The 21,960-nt window shown below is 40.9% G+C and overlaps 2 protein-coding genes and 1 long non-coding RNA gene across 3 annotated transcripts; 1 reads left to right on the top strand and 2 right to left on the bottom strand.

Annotated features, from left to right (window-relative positions):
* Window positions 1-59: 59 nt before the first annotated feature.
* plcxd1.1 (phosphatidylinositol-specific phospholipase C, X domain containing 1, tandem duplicate 1) lies at window positions 60-7,125 on the bottom strand. The gene is made up of 6 exons (XM_004068389.5): window positions 6,394-7,125; window positions 5,510-5,652; window positions 5,296-5,424; window positions 4,178-4,333; window positions 1,497-1,677; window positions 60-1,410 (listed from the first exon to the last, which is right to left on the bottom strand). Exons 1-6 carry the CDS (start codon window positions 6,515-6,517, stop codon window positions 1,166-1,168), a joined length of 978 nt encoding a protein of 325 aa, XP_004068437.1. The 5' UTR covers window positions 6,518-7,125; the 3' UTR covers window positions 60-1,165.
* Window positions 6,757-9,792, top strand: LOC144991948 (uncharacterized). Its single transcript, XR_013655632.1, has 3 exons — window positions 6,757-7,298; window positions 8,646-8,746; window positions 8,973-9,792. It is a non-coding gene; the product is annotated as an uncharacterized LOC144991948 (long non-coding RNA).
* A 1,552-nt stretch (window positions 9,793-11,344) lies between these two features.
* On the bottom strand, window positions 11,345-21,933 carry jade3 (jade family PHD finger 3). Its single transcript, XM_011474443.4, has 12 exons — window positions 21,665-21,933; window positions 19,350-19,418; window positions 19,194-19,253; window positions 19,036-19,118; window positions 18,783-18,940; window positions 18,503-18,693; window positions 16,930-17,141; window positions 16,691-16,858; window positions 16,491-16,607; window positions 14,940-15,395; window positions 14,025-14,142; window positions 11,345-12,956 (listed from the first exon to the last, which is right to left on the bottom strand). The coding sequence occupies exons 3-12, from the start codon at window positions 19,240-19,242 to the stop codon at window positions 12,211-12,213; spliced, it is 2,298 nt and encodes a 765-aa protein (XP_011472745.1). The 5' UTR covers window positions 19,243-19,253; window positions 19,350-19,418; window positions 21,665-21,933; the 3' UTR covers window positions 11,345-12,210.
* Between the last annotated feature and the right edge of the window lie 27 nt (window positions 21,934-21,960).

The raw sequence follows: 21,960 nt of genomic DNA, 5'->3' as shown, positions 1-21,960 counted from the left end.
ATAATAAATGCACAGATAAACCAATCGAAAGACAAAGCGCCACTCAAACAGAAAAAACGTGATGGAAAAATCAACAAACTTTATTTCTGTTCGTATGATGCAAGTGACAGTAGGTTGCTGAACGTTACATAATCCCGCTGCTTGAATGTTTGATGTTAGCTGGACTTTTCTGTACCATTTAATCTCTTCCTTCTAATTGTTTTACAACAAGCAGTGCATTCTTGGTTTTAGGAAGTGGCAGGCAAAAATCTTTCATTTCTTCTCATGAATGACTGATAGTGAAATAATCTTTGTTTACTGTTGGCATTTTTTTTCCAGACTAATCTCAGAAAAGCTTTTTTTTCCCCACAGCAGCATCACCATGCAAACAGAAGAAGGAAAAATATATATTTTTTAAAAAACGGGAAAAATGAAATGAAGTAGTGGAAGTAAAGGGAACAAACGTCTGGGTTAACCCGTTCGGACGTCCATGCAAACCTTTGGGCGCTGCATGATGATTGACAGTTTGCCAACTGTCTTGAAGTTAAAAAATTGGTGATTGACAACTTAATGCAAAAGTGTTCCTGTTTATCAGAAAGGCTCATTGTCACAGGCACAAAGGTGCAATTTTAGTTCAACTCAAAGCCATTGATTACTGAGTTCATGCAAACAAGTTCTCCATGCATTTTGCATATTTTCTGCTACGTTTTCTACATTCACTAAGGTCATTGCATTAGGTGTTAGAAATGAGCACACAGTTCAAGCGTCTGCTAAAATCTAAAAGCTTTTTTCTCTGCTTTAAAGTCACATGTGCTCACTGACTATCATGTTTTGTGCTTATTCATCTCAAAATGCCTTTGTTTAGTTGAATGTGGTAGCACATTTTTGCTTTAGTGAGCATAAACGAAAACTGGGCACCTAGCAGACTTGCTATAAACTGCTACAGTACTTTGCAGAATGAGAGAAATAAACATAAGTGCAGGTAGAACCTTCTCAAAAAAAATAGCCCATCAACTTTAAGACAAAAGTAAATCAGTTGTTGCCTTCAGCAAGTGCTTTTGTTGCTTATATGAATAATTTAGGTGCTAAAGTATTTTCAAGCTACTCTTAAAAAAGACTTGTGCGACTTTCATGCTGCTACTCCCTCGTATTGCAGAACAATGGCGCCCGCCTCGCTGGCGAGAGGTCATAAGGGCCATTTTAGGAGTTTCTCATTGAGCGAGACGACAGTTGGTACAAAGTGGCTCTCGGTGACGAAGTCCCCGGCAATGATGTTGAGGGAGCCCACTCTGAAGCCGGGAGTCTGTTCTCGGAGCCAGCTGAGCAGGGTGGGATACGTGGACAGCACCACGTCCTTCAGAGACTCTGTGGGGTGCGTGCAGATGTACTTCAGATCCTCTGTCAGATTAATTCCTGTGACAAAGAGACCTCCTAGGAAAACACACAAATGCACATCAGATTGGTTTTGCACTGCTGTATAGTTGTTTCCTTTGAAAATGCAGTTGTCAGCTGATTACCTGGTCTTCCCTGCTGTTTCCTGCGTTCAAACTCCTCGATGAGAGCCTCTGCTTTGCATTTGTTGGCCCACCAGTACGGAATGTGAGGCCACAAGTCGCTGTGAGAGCTGACTATGCTGTGTTCATACGACACAATCACCTGGTAACCCAAAGTCCACAACTTTCGAAGAGTTAACTCCTCCTGAAACAAAGGAGATTCATCTGTTTAGCTTTTTCCTTTATAACCTGGACAGTTTTAGCTGAGGTTGTACCTCAGTGGGTGAGCGGTCATTTGTTTATCTGGTTGATCAGGAGTTCAAATCTCAGGCTTGACAGTCGTTGCAAGACACCAGTGACGTGCGGTCAGGTGAGGCAAAATCATAATCGTGATAAAATAGAAAAATGTAAATTAAGTAAATATTATTTTCCACAGATCTGTGTTAAATATACATTTTCAGTCAACTCAACACGTTTTCACAGTTTCTGACGTTAAAATCGCCCAATTTGAGTATTGCGCGATCACAGATGGAGTGGAAACTCCGGGTGAGGCTCGGGAGCGCTGTGCCTCATCTCTGACGGCAGGACTCAATGCTAACAGAGACGTGCGCTCAAAACACTGCTGTAGGCCCGCAGAAAAGGCTTCAGCTGAAGCATGCCTCACCAGCTGGAGGCAGACGTGAGCTGACAGCTACTTTGAAGTTACACTGCTGCCGTAGAAACAGACTTAGGATGTCTTTATCCATTGAGAGGGAGAAACTCAAATAAAATAAAGGAAAATATCGGCGCAATGACTCAAAAAGTAAGGTCAAACATGTTTTTCAATGTTTGTTTTTTTAAAATAACATGGGAGTCAGTGGTGATAAAATGTAATATCATGTAAAATCATTTCTTTTATTTTTATGATCATTTTCACAGCCAACATTTGATAACACTGATTAAAGCAGCAGAATTTGAAGTTGGAAAAATACCAGAATTAGTTACTGAGGGTCAAATTTGTGCTGAACACATCTGTATACTTTAATTTGTTTACAGTACATATTAATAATTTATAAATTATTAATTATTAATAATAAATTTATAAATGAAATATTTCTTTCTTTCGTTGTAAATCTGACTCTAGAGGATTCAATGCCTCACCAGCCATCAACCTCACCGCACGTCACTGCAAGACACCTAATTTCATATCTTTCCCAACTGTAAAAAACATTTACACTAATATAGAAAAAACAGCCTCCATTACAGCCAACTGTTTCTGTGGGTTTTTTTTTTTTGTTTTTTTGCAGCACAAAAAAAGAAATTGATTTTCATTCAAGGTGTGACATAAGCTTAAAGACCCACTTAAATGAAAATTGTGTTGGCAGTGTTTTAAATGTGTTCTTGTGGAATTTTTCTAATGATATATTGAGAAAACTAAGCTTAAAATTGCATCTCTGGGTTTTTATTTATTCAGATTGTTGTGAATCAGGGGCAAACGAAAAAACGTCATTTAAAAAAGATTGTAGGTGTGACGTGCAGCAAGCCACAGATCAAAGAACCTGAGAGCCTGTTAACCCACATTGACTCTTTTCTTCAGATTGTCAGAGCTTTTGTTTTCCAAAGTCAGGGGGAAGACATTGTTCGAGTCTTGTCTCAGCATGACTAACCATTGTGTTGATTTCCTGCTTTGTTTGCGTTCTGTCGGTAAACCTGGGAGCCAACGGGTTAAGTAAAAAGGTGTGGACGTTGTGCAAAGCGGGTTACACCCAGTATAGGTAACTCAGACCAAGAAGGTTTTGATCTTGTTTCTTCTGAAAAAATAAGAACTTAATGCACTTCCCTCCAACCTAGGGTTGTGCGTGTCTTCATGCACTTGTGTCCAACTCTGTAGGTGAAACTGAACTGAAACAAAACCAAAGGTTTGTCCCAGAAGTCAGTGTGTCTTGGTAAGCAAGAAAGTCAGCCTACACTTTTGGGGAAAACTGGCATTGAGCTCACGATCTGCTGCGATCTTTCTCAAAGAGGTGATGAGGATATTCACCTGTCGTGCAGCAGCTGGAGCATCCACAGAGCACAGATGTTACTTTGACCTCAAATGCCAACTGTTTGAAAAAGATGCACTATCTGCACTTAGACTGAATGCACTTGTGTGCATTTTTGTGACAAACTGTCTGAATGTCTGCCAATCCTGACAGAGCCAGAGGCTTTTAAATGCAGTTTTTCATTTCACTTTCTGTTATGGGGCTTTATCTAAAAACGGATGCTGGTTTTGCTTTATGGTGATTCCAGTGGTCGGTTTTATTAGCTTCAACCACCACTACAATTCAGTTTGATTCTAACATTTTTGTATAAAAACGACTGTATTGTCCCTTTTTTGGTGGTTTTAGTTTCTGTTTTAGTCTTAAAGTGTTTGATTTGGGCTTCGGCCATATATAAACTAAATGTGTAGGACTAAAAGGACAAATGCTTTGTCAGTAAATTCTGATTCCAAATTAAAAGCAGATCAAGATAAAACTCTCAATGACTGCAGCAGAGCTGGACTCATGACTATGGTAGTAAATGTGTTTGAATGCAGCCTCCAGTTGATTTATCCTGTATGAAGTTTGACTCAGCATCCGACTAAAGTTTCGCCAATACAGACATGCCAGACCATGCTACAGTTTTGAGTTGATGTGCTTATACTAAAAAATAAGGAACACACTCTTGATAAAGCGTACCAGCCGTACCATTTCGGGGCAGAGTTTGGCAGAGAAAATGCTGCGAATGGTTGTAATCAGCTGCACATGGAGCTCCTGGCTCAGGCCGAGGAAGTGACTGAACGACAGTATCACCACTTCTTTAGGATGAGCATCCAGCCACTCGTTTATCTCCATCAGGACAGTCTGCCAGAAAAACAAAAGTTTGAGTTCATATTGGAACCACCAAGTGTTATTCTGCCAAAAAGCATCAAATGAATGTGGAAACAGGGTCCTTTTTTGAAATAAGTACAATTGTGAGAATAAAGAAAAAAGTGTAAATATGCAATACTTAGTACTCATCCTGCTTTTGAGGAGCACAAAGAAAATGTACAATTATTGTGTCAGAATTTCCCTCTTGGATGTAACATTTGTCTTTCTAGCAGATCTAGTATAAACGTTATGAAGCTTAAAATCATAATCGACTTAAATTAGCAGCTTGGCACTTGTATTCACTTATTCTCTCTCCCTCTTTTTTCATTCTACTCTCCCTCTTTAATTTTCTTTTTCACACTTTTTCCCTCCTTCTCCCCCCTTAAAAAAATAAACATAAAATGTAATAAATACATTTTTAAAAAAGACAGAAGGGGTTTATACAAATGTACCCCTTGGCTATCAGAAGATGCATAACCCCAGAAAAAAAGTAAAAATATTAATTCAAATCCTGATCCTGCCCAAAATTGCACCTTACACTAAAAGCATTCACCAAGTTCAGTCCCAACAAGATGAGCATTGTGTGGTTTTTCCAGCTTCAAGTGACGTCCATTAATTCCATTAATTGTGAAAAGGAAGATTGTGCTCATTAAGAAAAGATATATTTATGTCTTAGGCCATGAAGGTTGGTGGTGGCTGGTGGGAGGTTGGCGCCAGTGTTTGGCAGCGGAGTTTGTGAATGTGTGTGTGAATGTGTGTATGAATGTGTGTGTGAATGGGACTGTGACTGTACAGCGCTTTAGGCCTTTGAAGAAGATAGAAAAGCGCTTTAGTATACACCATTTTCCATTTGAATTTGGATCTCTGGGGTCGTGCCTTAAAAGCTGAAATCGTACTGAAATCTGAATTGATACCATTCGTTTCCAAACTTCGAAATCTGTGTCTTCATGCCTCACCTCCACGGTGAGTGTGGTGTAGACGCCGTGGTAGAAGTACAGATCGGTGGAGCTGTCGTTGGGCCTGTGTGCGATCCTCAGGTCACAGTATCGGACCCCGCAGTCCAGCTGCTGCTTTATGGTGTACTCCTGGACTCACACAGGAACAGCATTTTCTGTTTAATCAGTGGAGCCACAGTTGTCTTAGTCTTGTGCCATCAGGAAGAGCCAGTACCTGTGTTATAGACCACTTGTACACAAAAGGGCGAATAAGAGGCTTCATGTACTTGTCCAGCTTCTGCAGCATGTCTGGCTGCATTGGGTCCACAGGAGATCTGTCATTCATATCCAGACAGTAGGTTATGGCGTTGTGGCTGCCTGAACGGGGTACAGGTAACACAGGTGTCACCAATGCAGCACTGTAGCTGCTGCAGATTAAGTTTAATTCTAAATAAATGAAATAGTATGCAACACCCCCCCCCCCCACCCCCCCGCTGCACCTAGAAGGGGAGCATCAATACAGCTATAACCACTTAAACCCTGCACTCAATTGTGGTCCCACTCCACGTGTTCCCAGTGGTCTTTTAATCACGATTAATCTGTTTTTAGCCAAAATAAAAAAAAGCTGTCGGCTTGCTCCTGATTCACAAAAATATGAAGAGTTACACTGAAATGCAATTTTAAGCTTAATATTCTTTAGAAATGTTCTCCATCATAAGAAATATGGCACAAGAAAATGTGGGGGAAAAACTCACCAAAAACGTTATTTTCATTGGAGTGAGCATCAACAAAGAATACAAATAATTAGTAACTACAGCTGATAAAACGACATATTTAAAAGCAATTTTGACAAGTGAACTTTGAGAACATATTTTCGTGACATAACTTCTCTTAAAATCTATAGAGAACATAAAAAAAGGTGCGCAAAAGCTTTTTTTCCCACCTAATTTGATTTTAATTAAAATTAGATTCGATTGTGCGTTGATTATACAGCTTGTAGCTTCCATATATTTATTTGTGGCCACCCCAGGAAAGATTTTTGGAACACTGCGCCTTTTCACCGCTTAGTGTTCCTGTGCGCCAAAACGCAGGATTTGAGCGGAACAGAAGCCAGCCTACCCGGGATGGCCAGGTGGTACAGCGGGATGTCCCACAGCGCGCATGGCAGGTGAGACATCCATCCCTCCATGGGCAGCTCTCCCAGACTCAGCTCACTCCGCCCGGACACCACCACCGACGACATGCCGGGCTCTGACACACAGTCCCACGGTCAGTGCGTCCGGCTGGAATCGAGCTGTAATTACAGATCACGGGGGTTTCCGGGGAGAGGGGGTCGGGTCCCGAACAACCGGACAGAAACACAATGGAAACTTCGCTCTGCTGGCACAGTCACGTGTGAGGAGAGGTCCTTCATTTGATCAAAGTCCTTCTGACCGGCGGAACCGAAGCGACCGGCAAAAAGCGGGGCTGCGGTGCGGAGAAACAGACACAGAGCGGTGCGGCTGGTAGAGGCTTCCCATCCCGGCCAGAGCGGCAAAAGTCATTTGTGCAGAGTCAACACATACATGACGTGATGAGGAAATGACCGCGCCGGTGTCCCGATAACCTCCACGCCTGCAAGTAAAGCCGCGATGGCGGCGAGGGACGGGACGAGGGCAATTCCACCCAACACGGGCGATCCGTGCCGAGGCGCCGCGGAGCTGCGCTGCGCCCGAAGTAGCAGCGGCCAGGATGCGCGAGGAGGGCGGCACTGCGCCGGCTGACAGTCAGATCCGCACACACACACAGCCGGTCTCTTCTTAAAGAGCCCCAGAAACTTCACTGCCAGCGGGGAGGAGCTGCTGCTGCTCCGCTTCCGGATGCCGGACGCGTTCGAACACACCGGCACATCTTCCTGCACGGTAGGGGGTTTCTCATCCGCGAGAGTAAAACACCTGCTGAGAGCCCAGATTTCAGACGGGACCTCAAACACACCACGTTCGTGTTAGCATGGCGGCTAACAGCATAACTAACAACGGTTTCAGGTAAAGTTTTATACTTTAGAGAGAAACTTGGAAAAAAAAATGCAAACACATTTCAATAACAAAATCATTAGGAATTATTTGCCAAAAAACTTTAATGAACAGTAACAGTAACAAAGCCGCCCCCTGATGTTTGCGTTCAAGTAAAGTCGGACAATTTAGTTTTCACCTTTAATTTAAAAATCCGTGTTTGAACCCCCTAGTATGGAAGCGATTATGTAGCATAAATAAAAAGCAAAGTCAAATGAAAAAGCATTTTTTGACTCAAAAATATAATGAAAAAGCAAACCACCAAAATGCTTTTTCATTTCCTTCCTCAACACAGCTTATTCTGTCACTTAATTAAAATTAAAATGGTATTTGACATTTCATTTTCAAGACGTTCTCTGGTAAATGTGTAGCATAATTCATTTAGAAATGTCTAATTTGACATTCAAAATGGATTAATAGAAATGCTTTTTAATTTTCAAAATGAAGCTGCATTTTTTACTCAAAATTAAAAAGAAAAAGCAATACTTCAAAATGCTTTATCATTTTATACTTCAACACAGCTTTTTCTGTCACTTAATTAAAATGATAAATAAAATAGTATTTGACATTTCATTTTCAAAAAAGTCCCTGGTAAATGTGTAGCATAATTCATTTAGAAATGTCTAATTTGACAATTAAAATGGATTAACAGAAATGCTTTTTAACCCTTGTGCTATCTTAAATGACCCCACCCTTACAGTGATGCGTTCTGCATTTTGAAGTATTGCTTTTTCTTTTTAATTTTGAGTCAAAAAATGCAGCTTCATTTTGAAAATTAAAAAGCATTTCTATTAATCCATTTTGAATGTCAAATTAGACATTTCTAAATGAATTATGCTACACATTTACCAGAGAACGTCTTGAAAATGAAATGTCAAATACCATTTTAATTTTAATTTTAATTAAGTGACAGAATAAGCGGTGTTGAGGAAGGAAATGAAAAAGCATTTTGGTGGTTTGCTTTTTCATTATATTTTTGAATCAAAAAATGCTTTTTCATTTTGAAAATGAAAAAGCATTTCTGGTTTTGACTTTGCATTTTATTTATCCTACATAATCGCTTCCATACCCTAGAGGAGGAATCTTCTATCTGAGGCCCTGGAGCCACATATGGCTCTGTAATCCCTCTATTATGGCTAATTGGTTTTAAGGAAAATACTAATGTTCTTAATAAGTAATAGATTTTTTTAGTTTTGACCTTTATGTTTATTTTTTTAATGAGGTGATGTATTTTTAAAATAACTTGCTCCCCTGCTGACTAAACATTGAAATCAAAAGGCCTCAAAAACCTATGACAATTTAAGATCCAATTGATTTCAGCTCAGATGTCGCCCGGCCAAACGAGCTCTGCATCAGATGCTGGGGAACCAGAGCAACTGGAACTGGAACTGGAACTGGAACCAGACGGAAATGAACTAGATGTGAGAACAAGAGTCTGTTAGAATGCTGCTACTCAAGTAATCCCGCTCAGAGGGGTTCCATGCAGAGAATGTGGAGTAAAACCCACAATCAAGGCTAACTGCCAAGCAACTGGTTGCTCAATGTTCTAACATCCATTAACCACAACTCCTAAGAAATGACAGTGCACCAAAGTTATAATCATAGAAAATTACATTTTTCCTGACTTTCCTTCATTTTTTCTTTCAGGTTAATCTGCTGCAGCAGGAGGACCTCAGTTGGAACAGGTGTATTTTATTTTCAAAGGATCTTGTTTGTACTACAATGTACATAAAAGAAAAGTGCTTTATAATATACAAAAAATATAACACTGTAATAATTCAATTAATGTAAAAGCTACATTTTATAATTAAGTAATTGCTAGAAAAATATAAATGACGTGTATTTTTCCAAACAGTAAACTTTGGGACTTTTTCTGCTTTTTCTATGTTTTGGTCAATAAGAAACTGGACCAAACGGCTCTTTTAGCATGAAAGGTTGCAGACCCCTGCTCAGAGGATCTCTGTTCATTTCATTTGTAAAACAAAAGACTTTTGACAAAATGTGTTATAGGTTATTGCGGATTATCTGTGAAAACATGGCAGAGCAGGAGGAGGAGTCTCTAATCATGTTTAATCTCAAAATGAATTCATCTCTTTGTCCTCTCCTGGATGTTTTTTGAAGATGTTTGTCCAGAACTCTGGAAAGTAATTTAAAATGTTGAAAGAAATCCTCAAAATCTGAGGAGTTTGTGGTGTCTGTGTGGGGAGTGTGTTAACTAGAAATTGCATAAATTAAAAAAAAAGGGTATTTTAAGGTTTACCAGTATTAATGAATGCAGTCAGAAACAGAGTATTTGTATTTTTGCACTGAAGATTGTGGAGAAAACTAATTTAAACTACTGTTCTAAGAGCATAAATAACTGCCCGTTAGCTCTTTATGAAGTTTAATACTTTATTTAGAAATATAATTATTATAGTATATAAAAAAACTCACATTTTAGTTTTCAAGAACTCTAAAAATGCAAAAAGGATTGTGAAAAGGAGAAAATGTATTTACAATGTTGTTGTTTTTTGGAAAATGCATTTTTTAAACGGGAAAAAGTACAACCTGTTTCTAAAATAATGTATGCTCCAATATTTAATTGATTACACGCTAAAAAAGAAGCGTCACGTTTAAAGGTCGTAAACTGCAGATAATCTGTTGAAGGTGGTCTCTCTGTGTGGCGCAGATTTTAGCAACTACATGAATTAATTATTGCGGATGTGCGCGTTGTACGGACCAGGCATGGCCTAAATGCTAAATCACTCACCTAAATGTTGATTTATAGCTGACATTAAACATACCATCACAACCATTAAAAGTTGTGATGTGGCTGTGCGGAATCCAATCACTTTTTTCTATTTTTCTTTTAGTCATTCGCTTAAATATAACTTGCTTAAGGAGATAAAGAAAAACAGAAAGTTGTACCACACATGGATATTTAGCTTACAATAGTTTTATTTCCCATCAAAAACTTTTAAAGATTTATAATCCTTAATGAAAGCTATGATCCAGTGACCTCTAAATTACAAAAAAATCAAAGTCTTTAGTTCCAGTAAGAAACTGGTGGTTTGGTTTTTCTGGTCCTTTTATCCGCATCAGCAGGTCAATAAAGTCTGAAACAGCTTTAACCAGTGAGGTGCTGCAGACAAAATGCTTTGGGAGCAAAATAAATATTCCTGCTACTGTTCATCCTTCTTCACTGAGAGCTGGGAGGCGGAGATGGTTTACAGAAAAAATGCTATATCTTGACAAAGCTTTAATATGTATAGAGCCATGGACATGACATTGGGGAAAAAAAAAGATTACCATGCATTAATACTTGTGGGTGCAAATTATATTTCGTGGCCATTAATTGGCATTTTTATTAGCATTTTGTGCAAACAAACTAGTATTTTAGTATCTTCCGCTCCTACTACTAATTTGTGGTCACAAAATGCAGATGTTTGTGAACAAAGCACTTATTTGTGTGCACAAAACTATGATTCTTTTTGCACAAAACACTATATTGTGAGCACAAAATAATATAATTTGTGTGCACAACATGCCAATTGGTGCCCACAAAATGCTCATTTGTGCACAAATAGTTTATTTGTGAGTACAAAATACTAATTCATGCACACAAAATGCTAATAGAATTCTAATTTGTGTTAGTGACATACTTATTTGTACTATAACTACTACTAACTAAATTCAATTTGAGCGCCCAAAATATTAATACATGACCACAAATTATTAATTTGATGGAACAATATTTGTCTTTTGTTGTTTTAATGTCATGTCCAGGGCTCCTTTGATATGCTCATTTCGAGAAGTTTTTGAATCTAAGACAATGCTGCCCTCTAGTGTTCAATCTTGGTCTCACATCTACAGGGTGACCAAGTTGATCACCTTTTATTTTAAAGCCAATTTTTTTAAATCCCTTTAAGAAATCTTAGCAGTAAAATGTGTTAGTAATTATTTTTTCTTGTAATATGAGAAAAGTTAACTAACGAGAGGAGTAATTAAGTTTATTTGCGGCAAAAACTGGTTGTTGACAGTTGGAGGCACATCTTTTTATTTATCTATCAGTAGAAACATACATTCTCTCAGGTTATGGGATGCAACCAAATACTTTTCTGTCCATTAGACAAAAATGAAAAATAAAGAACAGGCAGACTGCTTTGAGAAAGAACCTTTTCCAAGGATCAACCTGAAACTTAAAGGAGAGAAAGCTGAGAGATGTTGGAAGAGTCCCAGCAATGTAACAGCTTCGACATGTGTGCTTCACAGTTCAAAGAGTGTCTTGATGATCTGACAGAATCTGACATCACTCTTTCCAGATTCAGCTCCCATTTCGGAGGGATCCAGTTTCAACTTCTGAGGGACACGTCTTGGAATGTAAATATACTTTTTTTTTTTTTTTACAAACTTGTTCCATTTTGGAACACAAGCAAAGTGTCTTTATTTTGTCTCATAGTTGTAAGACGAACTTTAAAAGTGTGTGGATATTTCTACACACAAATAAAAGTAGTAAAAAAAAAAAAAAAACAGCTCCATTCCTGACAATAGTAGGAAAGCAGGGGAAACATTTGTGCGACAAACAGGAGAAGCCAACACCAGCTTTCATCTACAGACATGGATCATGCTGGTTGGTTGGGATTGTGGTCACAGTGTGATTAAAGCGACAGATTGTTAGTGTTTTTTTTTATGTCTCGGCTTGAAGACCTTACAGCAGTTTAATGCAAATAACTGGAATCTTGGTCACCAATGAAAGGCCACACCACGAGACACGAATCTCGGTTCCTCTGGATCAAACCGACACGCAGCTGCTTTAATCTCACGCAGACGTTCTGGAGGACGGCACCCTCGGCCGGGTGGCTGTACTTGGAGAGGCCCTGAAGGGAAGAGCCGCCTAAAGCGGCCGTCACCTTTTCACCGATTGTCTGGAGCCCTGCTTCCCTTTCCTTGCTGCCTCCGGCAAAGGAAAGCCGGCCGGCCTCCGGCGCCTTCCTTTGGCCTCGGGCTCCGAGTCACTGAGCTCCAGGTCGGGACAGTACCCATCACTGTCCTGAAAGGTCTTGGTGCTCTTCCCTCTGTGCTCAGGTGCAGGTTTGGTCCAGAGCCTCTCTTTGGCAGGGCTCTTTTGGGACAGTTTGTCTCGGGCCCACAGGTCCTCAGTGGTCCGCACCAGGTTAATGGTTGCCTCTTTGAAGGGCCTGCCGAGATGCTCCATGGCTGACTTCTGAAAGCCGCTCCTGTCCAAAGTTTCCTTTGAGATGTCCTGGCCACTGGCTGTTTGACAAGACCTGTCCTTCTGAGCCACCAACTTCTGCAGCAGACCGTTGCATTTGGCCCCGCGGCCGGGGTCCCCGTTAGTGCTGGAAGAGTGTCCCTGATGCACGCCTAAAAGCTTGCCGCTCGCTTTAGCAGCCAGCGGCGTGCAGCCCGCAGGGCCGGAGGAAGACAGGCAGCCGTTGGGTCGGTCCTCCTTGTGTCCGTGCAGCAGAGGCTTCACGTTGCTGCTGTGGTCTTGGAAGGGAGGCCCGTTCCCTGATTTGGAGCTGGAATAGCAGTTTCCGAGACCTGAAGCTTTGGGCATTTTCAGCTTGAGCGTGATCCTGGGGGGAGGGTAATGCAGCGTGTGCTCCACGGGGAAGGAAGGAGGAAGACCTTCACAGAAAGAAAGGCAAATGAGTTCCTAAAGACACTCTGGAGGTTACAGATGACTAAACAGAGATTCCTCTTTCTGCAGCTATGCTACTCATCTCTACCATAGGAGTGTCAAAAATAAGCAACACATTGATATTTATTCTTTCCCTCCAGTTTCCTCCGCGGCAGAACATTTATTCTCCGGGAGTGCAGTGGTCCCTCGCTCTATCGTGGTCACCTTGTTCAGTGCAATTATGCGTGTTTTTTAACAGTAAACTGTGTTCTGTATCCCGATAAATCTCCTCGATCCCGTGTCTCCTGTACGAAATGCGTTCAGTTGACCAGAGTTCCATAAATCTTCCATCGCGTTGTTTTCATTCCATAATTCTGGACGTATTTCTCTATGAAGGTTTAAAGCTTCGTCTGTTCAAACAGGAAAGAAAATGTTCTGCCTGTCTGGTAAAAGTGGATCAAGTGTGTAGTAAGGAGTATTACAGCCTTAAAACATTTAGAATTACTGTAAAAACCTAAAGTTGATTACTTTTGCCTTTTATTGATTTTTAGAATGCAACTCCTGCCAACACTGTAAACCAGACTGGTGCACAACCCAAACCAAATTTTGTTACATATTGTTTTCATCGATATGTTCTGTAATTATTCTGCGATTCTATCTCAACCTGGCCTTAAAAATTGTTGTAACTTTTGATTTGCTCATATGCAAGAGAAACCTCTCAGTGTGCTTCCACCACATCTGGTGTAATGTAATAAAACGATGTTAAATATATTGAATTAAGCCCAACATGTGCTTGACTCTTCCAATGTAAGTTAGTGGTAGGCAGCAGGGATCCAACAATTCAGTTCAATTATGTGCGGTTCAGTTTTTAACAGAATTGTGGCATCCCTAGTTTTTGGTTGAATGAATTTATTTAAGACTTTTTCAGATATTAAATATTATTTGTGGATCAATTTTAAGCCTGTGTATAAAACAACCTGGAAACAATACAAATAAAGCTTCTTGTCTGCTTTTTTTTTTCTTATTTTTTTCCCCCCAAATTTCAGTTCAGTCAGAAAAACAGTGTGTGCGCTCACCAGCTGACACTTCCAGGTCCATGAGCTGCACATGCAGGTTGAACATCTGCTCCTGATCTTTGCTTTGCTTCAGCTTCAGCTTCTCTCGCCGACTTACCATGTAGCAAAGATTCCTCACCTGAACAAAAGAGGTGAAACAATTAAACAGCTTCTATGAATGACGTTGGATGAGGCAGATTTAAGACCCACTCAAATGAAAATGGTGTTTTTCTGATGATGGAGGACATATATAAAATAAATTAAGCTTAAAATGGCATTCCTGAGTATTTCTGTATTTCAATTGTTGTGAATCAGGAGCAGAAAAAAAAAATTCTGTACGAAGAAGAACTTATTTGTGATGCAGAATGTATGCAGGGCGGGGCCACAAGCTCTGCTCCATTCTCACTCATCCACTTGCAGAGAAAAAGATCTGTATACTTTTTTCTTCTTCATCTGAGCTGGAATGTGACTCAAAACTTTGTTGCCCCAGTAATGTTAGGTTGGGTGTGTGAGGGGCTGTAGACTGGCAGGAGAGCATGCAAAGAAAGGGATGATGGGAAATGAGTGCAGTCAACTCAGAGGGGAATTTCTGGTGAACCCCTGCCATTCTGCAAAAATTATTTCCTAGAAAACAGAAAGTTCTTTGATTTTCGGCTAAAATAGTAGTTAAAAGACTTTTAAAATGGATCCAAAAATGATTGGAGTGGGACGTTAAATACATCTTAAGAGTTTCTGCACTCATTACATCAGCATTTTATTTTTATCATGGATCAGATTTTTAATTTGAATGAATAAAGCATTACTGTGTTTAGACAAATCTGCAAACTGAACTGAATGATGACATCCTGGACTGGAGACGGTTTCTCCAATTTCAAAGACAAAGACTCCGGTGATCTCAACACCGCAGGATGAAAACATTTCTTAAAAAGCACCAACCCGCTCTAGATCCTGCCGCAGGTGCATAAACATCCGCATGCGCGTGTGGACGCTGTCCTCGTGAGGCTGCAGCACGCCGTTCTCCTCCTCTTTGGGGGGCAGCAGAGGTTTATTGAAGTTGGATTTTCTTTTGAGCTTCCAGTACTGATAAATGAAGTCCAGGATGCGCTCTGAGAGCCTGAGGAGCTGTGCCACCTCCTGCAGATGAACCAGAGTGTAGAATTCCTCCTCCAGCTCCTGCAGCCTCTGGGCCCGCTGTCCCACCTTCCCCACCTCTCCGGGGGGCTTGGAGCGCGCCGGGCTCAGCCCAGCCTCCCCAGACTTGGGCTTGCTGTGCTTAAGGCAGAAGGACTTGAACTTGACCTCGTCGCCTTCGTCCAGGATGGTTTTCATCTCTAAGCTGTGCTCAAAGGCACAGGTCACATGGAAGGGAATCGTGCAGTTCTTCACAGAGCACTGGAAGGAGAGTGGAGAGACATGCACTCAGTTTTTGGTTCAGGTAAAGTCTCAAATATGACTAAATGTTAACACATTAACGATCATCATATGTGATCTTTCGTTGTTAGCACTGCAGCTGTGCTTGAGAGGTCCGAAAACGATCATTGGCTCATAAAGAAACTTCAAAAAATGCCACAGCCTCTCAAAGCAACTGTCTCACACTCTAAAACCCTAAAAGAAAGCAGACAAAAGGGTAGAGGGTTAAGGTCGAGCGTTTGAAAACCGATTTACAGCGGTCTGTCAGCGGTCACCCTCCTCCCCCTGGTTTCTGGAGGACCGGTTTGTCCTGCCAGCCCTGTGTCGATCAGTTCATCCAAAACCTTTGCACCTAGGCCACGTGCCCTCTCCTTCCTCACTGAGTCCTTGTAAAATGCATAATTTGAGTCATAAAGGAAGTTTAGATTTTAAAACCTGGCCCCGTTTCCCGCTTCTCCGTCTTTTTGATGCAAACTTGGAGCGTTGGCAATGGAACTCCTGCGTAAAGCTTGGGTGGTGGAGGGACGGACATCAGACGCAGACGTGACGGAGGCGACGTAATCTTCTGATTGATTAATGGACGTTCTATTTCTTTTGTGTTGACGCAACGGAGAATCGCCGCGTATAGATCAGTGTAAATAAGCCCCGAGACCATTTTAGATCTAACACACCAAACATTCAGATAAACTGTGGGTTTGCTAAGACGACATACAGAGTTAATCTCCCCATTAAAGTGAGCAACCTCCAAATTTTAACATTTTAATTCATTTCAACGTCCTACTAATCCAAAAGTTGGAGATAAAAAAACAAATTTATCACTGTGCACTATGAGGAGGACTCAATCGGAATCAGAGAACCTTTAACTGGTAAAACAAGGTCATTTTAAACAGCTATACAAAAAATGTTTCACAATAAAACAAAAAGAAAAAACATTAAATATCACTTTTATTCAGTTTAGTCTATTTAGAAGTTCTTTGTTTTGAAAAGAAAATTTTTTTTTAAGAGTTTTATCAAAAACAACAACCTTTTTCCCCCCCATCAACAGCAATTGTATTGGTGAACATTAGCCCCGCCTACCTGGATGCAGGCGCCTGTTTTCAGCTTACACAGACTGCAGATGAGGGACCAGCGGCTGGGAGGGATGTGGGAGATTTTTGTGATGGGCTCCATCCGCTCTGGACATGCAATGCTCACCTGCACAGTGACAACATGCACAGTTGGTCGGATATTTTCAGGAACCAGGCGGCGGCATGGGTGGGTGGGGTATATTCCCTTACCTCTGGTATCCACAGGGCACAACTCACGTGAGCCCACTTGGTGCCGGCCCGGGTCGCCTTCATTGCCCCGCCCTTCTGGGGACACAGCAGGCACTGTGGGAGGATGCCGAGGACACACGTCCTGCACAGCCAGTTCCCAACCGGCACTTTGACTATGCCGTAACACGCCTTTGAGGAAACGAGCAGGTTTTCAGCCCACAGTCGTTATTTGAACAGCATTCATCTCCGTGTACACTTGCCTGGTGTACACAGATGTTGCACTTGTCACAAAACACCATGTCGTTTCCCTCTTCGCTGTCTGGGGAGCGGCACACATCGCAAATGACGTCTTCGTCGTATTCTATACCCAGGCCTTCCACCGTCTCAATGGCGTGCTTCATGTTGTCGTGGCAATGCTTCTCCAGGGCCTCCATGGCTCGCTCCATCGTGAGCTCGTCTATGGGTTCCTCCCCTGTGGAGGAGGCATGACACGGCGCTTTACAAAACTGTAACTTGCTGTGATTCACCGTCTAATAATCCAAAGGATTTTAGATTCCAGTCTTCTAGAGCAGAGTTTTTCAACCTTCTTTGAGTCAAGGCACACTTTATCCTTGACAAAAATCAGCATCCAAAAATTAAAAAAGGAGAAACTCTATAGGGTGCATTGATGAACCGTCCCTCCGCAAGGTTTTTCTAAAAGATGTGATAAAAGTTAGTTTTCAGTAATAATTTTCAACTAAATTATTTGACATTTTACCCTGGAAGTTGTTTTACCCTTCAGTTCTTTAACATGCAATTTTATGTATGTTCTTTCCAAATTGTGATTTATTTATTTTTTTATATTTTTTTTAATGTTGGTGCAAAGGCCACTGTAATTTTTGAAAAATTACATGATCACAATTTGTTTGATAAAGTTTACACAAAAAGACTAACATATTTATTATTTCTGCAGCTACACAAAAAGTGAACATGTTGAAGTTTTCTTAGTTTTTCTTTTGTCTTAATCAAAGATGAAGTCTTTGAAAACTTTAAAAAAAATGTTTTATTTATTTTTAGATGATAAAATTGTTTCAATTTAGTTTAATTGTGTCTGTTGGCCGCTTCACCTTGATCCTGTTTCTTAAATGTTGTTATTACTTCTTAAGTTTAACATATAAAATAATCCAGACGTTCTTAGAAAAGTGTTTCAGTTAGAAAGATGACTTGGACCAAACTCTGGGATGTTTGGCTGTTAATAAACAAAAACCTTGAAGGAGAACTAAACTGTTGACCTCTGATTTCATCAAGAAGATTTAAAAACTGTTTGATGTGTGATGCATCATGGGAGATGTAGTGTGAAACTGCTGCCAATTGCAGGGACTCTCTGAGCTTCATTGTTCCACGGTCTGACACCAGGACCCGCGGAAAGCTACACCGCTAAAGACGAGCTTTAGCCGGTGTTTTTGTTGGAACTGAGAGAAAGTGAAGACTTTAACCACTTCTGATTGGACAGACTGAGGATGTATGATTAAGCCTCCAAGAATGATTGGTGGAGACAGATAAAGGGGCGGGACTTTTCCGAAAACAGCTGAAGCTGCGTCGTGGTACCGTCATTCTTATCAAAATGTCTTTAATAGAATCAAACAAACACTAAAAAAAAGTTTTTTTATGATCTTTCATATTTATGACTACTCAGTGTTTTATCAGGGCCTGGATGAACACAGAGCTGAAATTCTGGAGATGGTAAATGTTTTTGCATCAATGAATGGGTAATTTCCCACGGCACACCTGATCATCAACTGGTTGAAAAACACTGTTCTAGAGGGAATAAAAATTCCCCCCTCCATTTCTTACCCATGAGGACAAGCTCCTGGTTGAGCGCTTGCAGCCAGTAAAGGTCCATGTCATCCAGATCATATGGACACATAGCCTCTGCCAGCTCTCTGATGTTCACATAACCCGGTTCTGCAGATTCCTGACCCGAACACTGGATGTTCTTCCTCTGGTGGCTGAAAAGCATTTCTTTGGACTTCTCTGCGATCACCCTGAGAAATTAACAACAAATGTGTCAGCAGCCTTGAAAGGAGCCTTGATCCGGTTTCACGCGGAAGCTTGCTAAAGTCGGCCCACCCACCGGACTGAGGGTTCCGGGATGGTGTCCGGACTCGCCGGCACCTGAACTCCTTTCTCCCACTTCTGCTTCCAGGTGTCTGCCAGCAGGTAGAAGTCCTCTGGGGAGATGTGGTGGGAGTCGGGCAGCTTCATGGCACTGATCAGGTCTTTTCGGAACACCTGTGGGAGACAGGAGGCCACCAGGAGTCAAGCCCACGGTCCTGAGACGTCTCCACAGTGAGCGTACAGTCTGACCGTACAAAAGATGCCCATACTTCAGCCGGTTTCTTTGGGTTGGAGGCGGGGGTTCCAGGTTTGCTATCATACTTGTTAGAAGAGAAGTAGGAGGTTGAAGGACCTAGACGAAGACCCAAAAGTGTAAATAATGTTGGTACATTAAGAGAAAAAATGCTGTCCAAGACACGTGACCTACTTTCATTGTCAGAACTGTCGCTGCTGCTGGACAACCTGAGACGTTTCATCCTGTAACATCCTGTGGGAGAACAAGAGGATGGAGCACACATCAGAAGGCCGTCACTGACCAAGGAAGGCCATGGAGAGACTGTTCAAGAAAAAGACCATTGCTTACCATAAATTTCCAATTGAAAAGCATGCTAGTAGATTCTTCCAGTTGCCAAATTCCCACTTTGCTTCTTATCTGCAAAAAAAGGGGAGTTATTTTCAGAATAAGAGCATCAAAGAGTTAGTGATGACAGTTCTGATGACCATGTTCTTGTTGCAGAATCCTCCCAAAAAAAGACAATTAGATACTTTAATGTATAAAGAAAAAGGAATGCAAGTACGAACTAAATAAAATATATATATAGACATCATTCGTACACCTGTAGCCCAATAAATGAGTGATTTAAACTTCAAACTGCTAAGGGCCGTGTACAGTACACCGTTTGAACAGACAGGACATGCCTCACATTCCCCATGAGGAGTGAATGAGGAGGAAGAGGACGAGGAGGAGGATGAGAGGGCCTGCAGCCAGCTCTGCTCCACACCGCAGTAAGGTTATACTGCTGAGTAAAAAGTACGCATGGACAGTTTTCTCTTTATACATGTTTAACCACGACTGGTGTTCACATCTGCAGGAGGTAAACAGGAGAGGATTTGAAAAATCCAACATAAGTTTCAAGCAAAGATCAGGTCAACCATACATCCTCTACATAATAACGCAACACTGTGGCTTTTTTTTCCAAGATGTAAATGAATCTGGAGGACGCCAACCTGATTTTGATTTGTCATGTTTGTTTGTGTCTTTGAATTTGTTCAAATGATTCAATAAAAACAACCTAAATCTGAGTAATATCTCACTAAGTATTAATATATAGTAATTCATAATATAGTTTTTGTTGTTAGAACGATGACGACGTGTTGATATAATAATAAAGCTGAAGTTTAATGGTTAATTTTGATCCTGTTGTTAAAATGTGTTATACAAAGGCTGAAAAAAATCCCTTTACCTGCCTTATTTTAGCCTAGATATTTACTGAACTGCATGTTTTCTCCTTTTTGTTTTTGTTTATTTGGGTAGATTAGAAAGTTCGAATATTAACGTCTGGTCTAAATGCCAAAGTGCCCTTGAGCCAACTCACTTTGCTTCCTTTACTCATCAGACTTTAAACTCAAGCTGGAGATCCATCCAGTCCATTACACCGTCTTTAAAAATATTAAAATTTAAAAAGATGTCCTCCATAACATATATTAAAAAAAAAAAGAATAATAATCATAGTTTAAAAGGATGCTTGATTTGTCTCATTGTCAAAATTCAGAAAAAAGGAAAGATATGTTTCAATTCAAGGAGTCTGGATATGGAACAATTTAAAAACAAGCAAATAAAAAAACAGAATCACACAGTCAAAAAAAACTTGAATTGCTACAAATATAGAATCAATAAACCCTATGACTTAATTCCAGGAACTCAAATATAGAAATAAGACATAAACTTGCCAGTGACTGTTATTCTAAACTGAATGAAGTCATCCACAAGCACACATATACACTATATTGCCGATATGCATGTATATATTTATATTTAGTACCTTTTTCAATTACTTTTTTTCACTTTTTATTTGCTTTTATTCTAAGTATTTAAAGTATAAAATATAAATATCTTTTCTCCTTTCGAATAAGAATAAGAGAAGTTTTTTTTTTTTAGAAAAGAAAACAAAAAGGAGATCTAAGAGTGACAGATGTGCGCATGCTCCAGGCGAAAGAGGGATCAGCCAGATAATACTACGGGGCCGAAAACTTCACGGTAAGGACCAGTAATCAGTGTTGTCACTAAATTAATGATAAACTTTGCAAACAGAACAAAAGCTGCGGGTCAAGAAGATGTAAATTTGTTGATTTAGCTTCTTCAATGATCCCAGAATATTTATCAGCACATCAAAGAAAGCCAAAAACAGTAGGAAACTAATGATGCCGCCATATTTAAAACTCCTTTTGTACACCATGCGGGCGCTGATACCGCATCTGGATAAGTAAACTTTAATGGAGTACCAGTGAAACACGTGGGGAAAAAAAGTCTAAAGTTGTTGCTTTATGAGCAGTATTGGCGCCAACTCGCACGCTGACTCAGCCTCGCGCGGGCCCAAAGCGGGCTGAAATCAAACATGGCGCCACCGTCATACAAAGATGTCACTTCCGAGCGACGGCGAGCCAAACATCGGGATGGCCCAACTAGGAGCGTCCCACAGAGGGGGAAAAACACATGGCTACGAACTAAAAGAAAAATAGGTGGTTGCTAAAATACATCAGGAGTGTCGGGACGCATAGCAGGTTTGGGGGAGCAGGGTGAGGAGCGGGGCCCCGTGGTCCGGATATGAATCCGGGGCAAATCCATGCCCGCACACAGAGTAGACACGGGCATATTGTTCACATTCACCCCCGTCCTACCTTCTCTCCACGCGCTGCGGCTGGCCTTTTCCACGTCCACATGCGGTCAGGTGGACCGTGCTAACAGATGCTAATAAAAGGAGGGCCTCCCGGTCCGGACTGGGACTTCAATGCTGGATCTTTTTTGGGTCCAAATCCAACAGAAGGGGAATCTTAAGGCAGCAGCCTGTCCACCAACACGGCACAACGACACTATTGTGCCGCGCCCCCTCCAGGTCCTAAACTCCACCGGTTAACAACAATCTCTTTCTATGGATATTATGGATATTAACTTTTGTTAATAAAGTTTTCTTTAA

Source organism: Oryzias latipes, chromosome 4 (assembly GCF_053564925.1).
Source record: "Oryzias latipes strain Hd-rR chromosome 4, Olatipes_Hd-rR_3.1".
Classification (NCBI taxonomy): Eukaryota; Metazoa; Chordata; class Actinopteri; order Beloniformes; family Adrianichthyidae; genus Oryzias; species Oryzias latipes.
The sequence above is the reverse complement of the archived record's forward strand: the minus strand, read 5'-3'. Positions and strand labels throughout refer to the sequence as shown.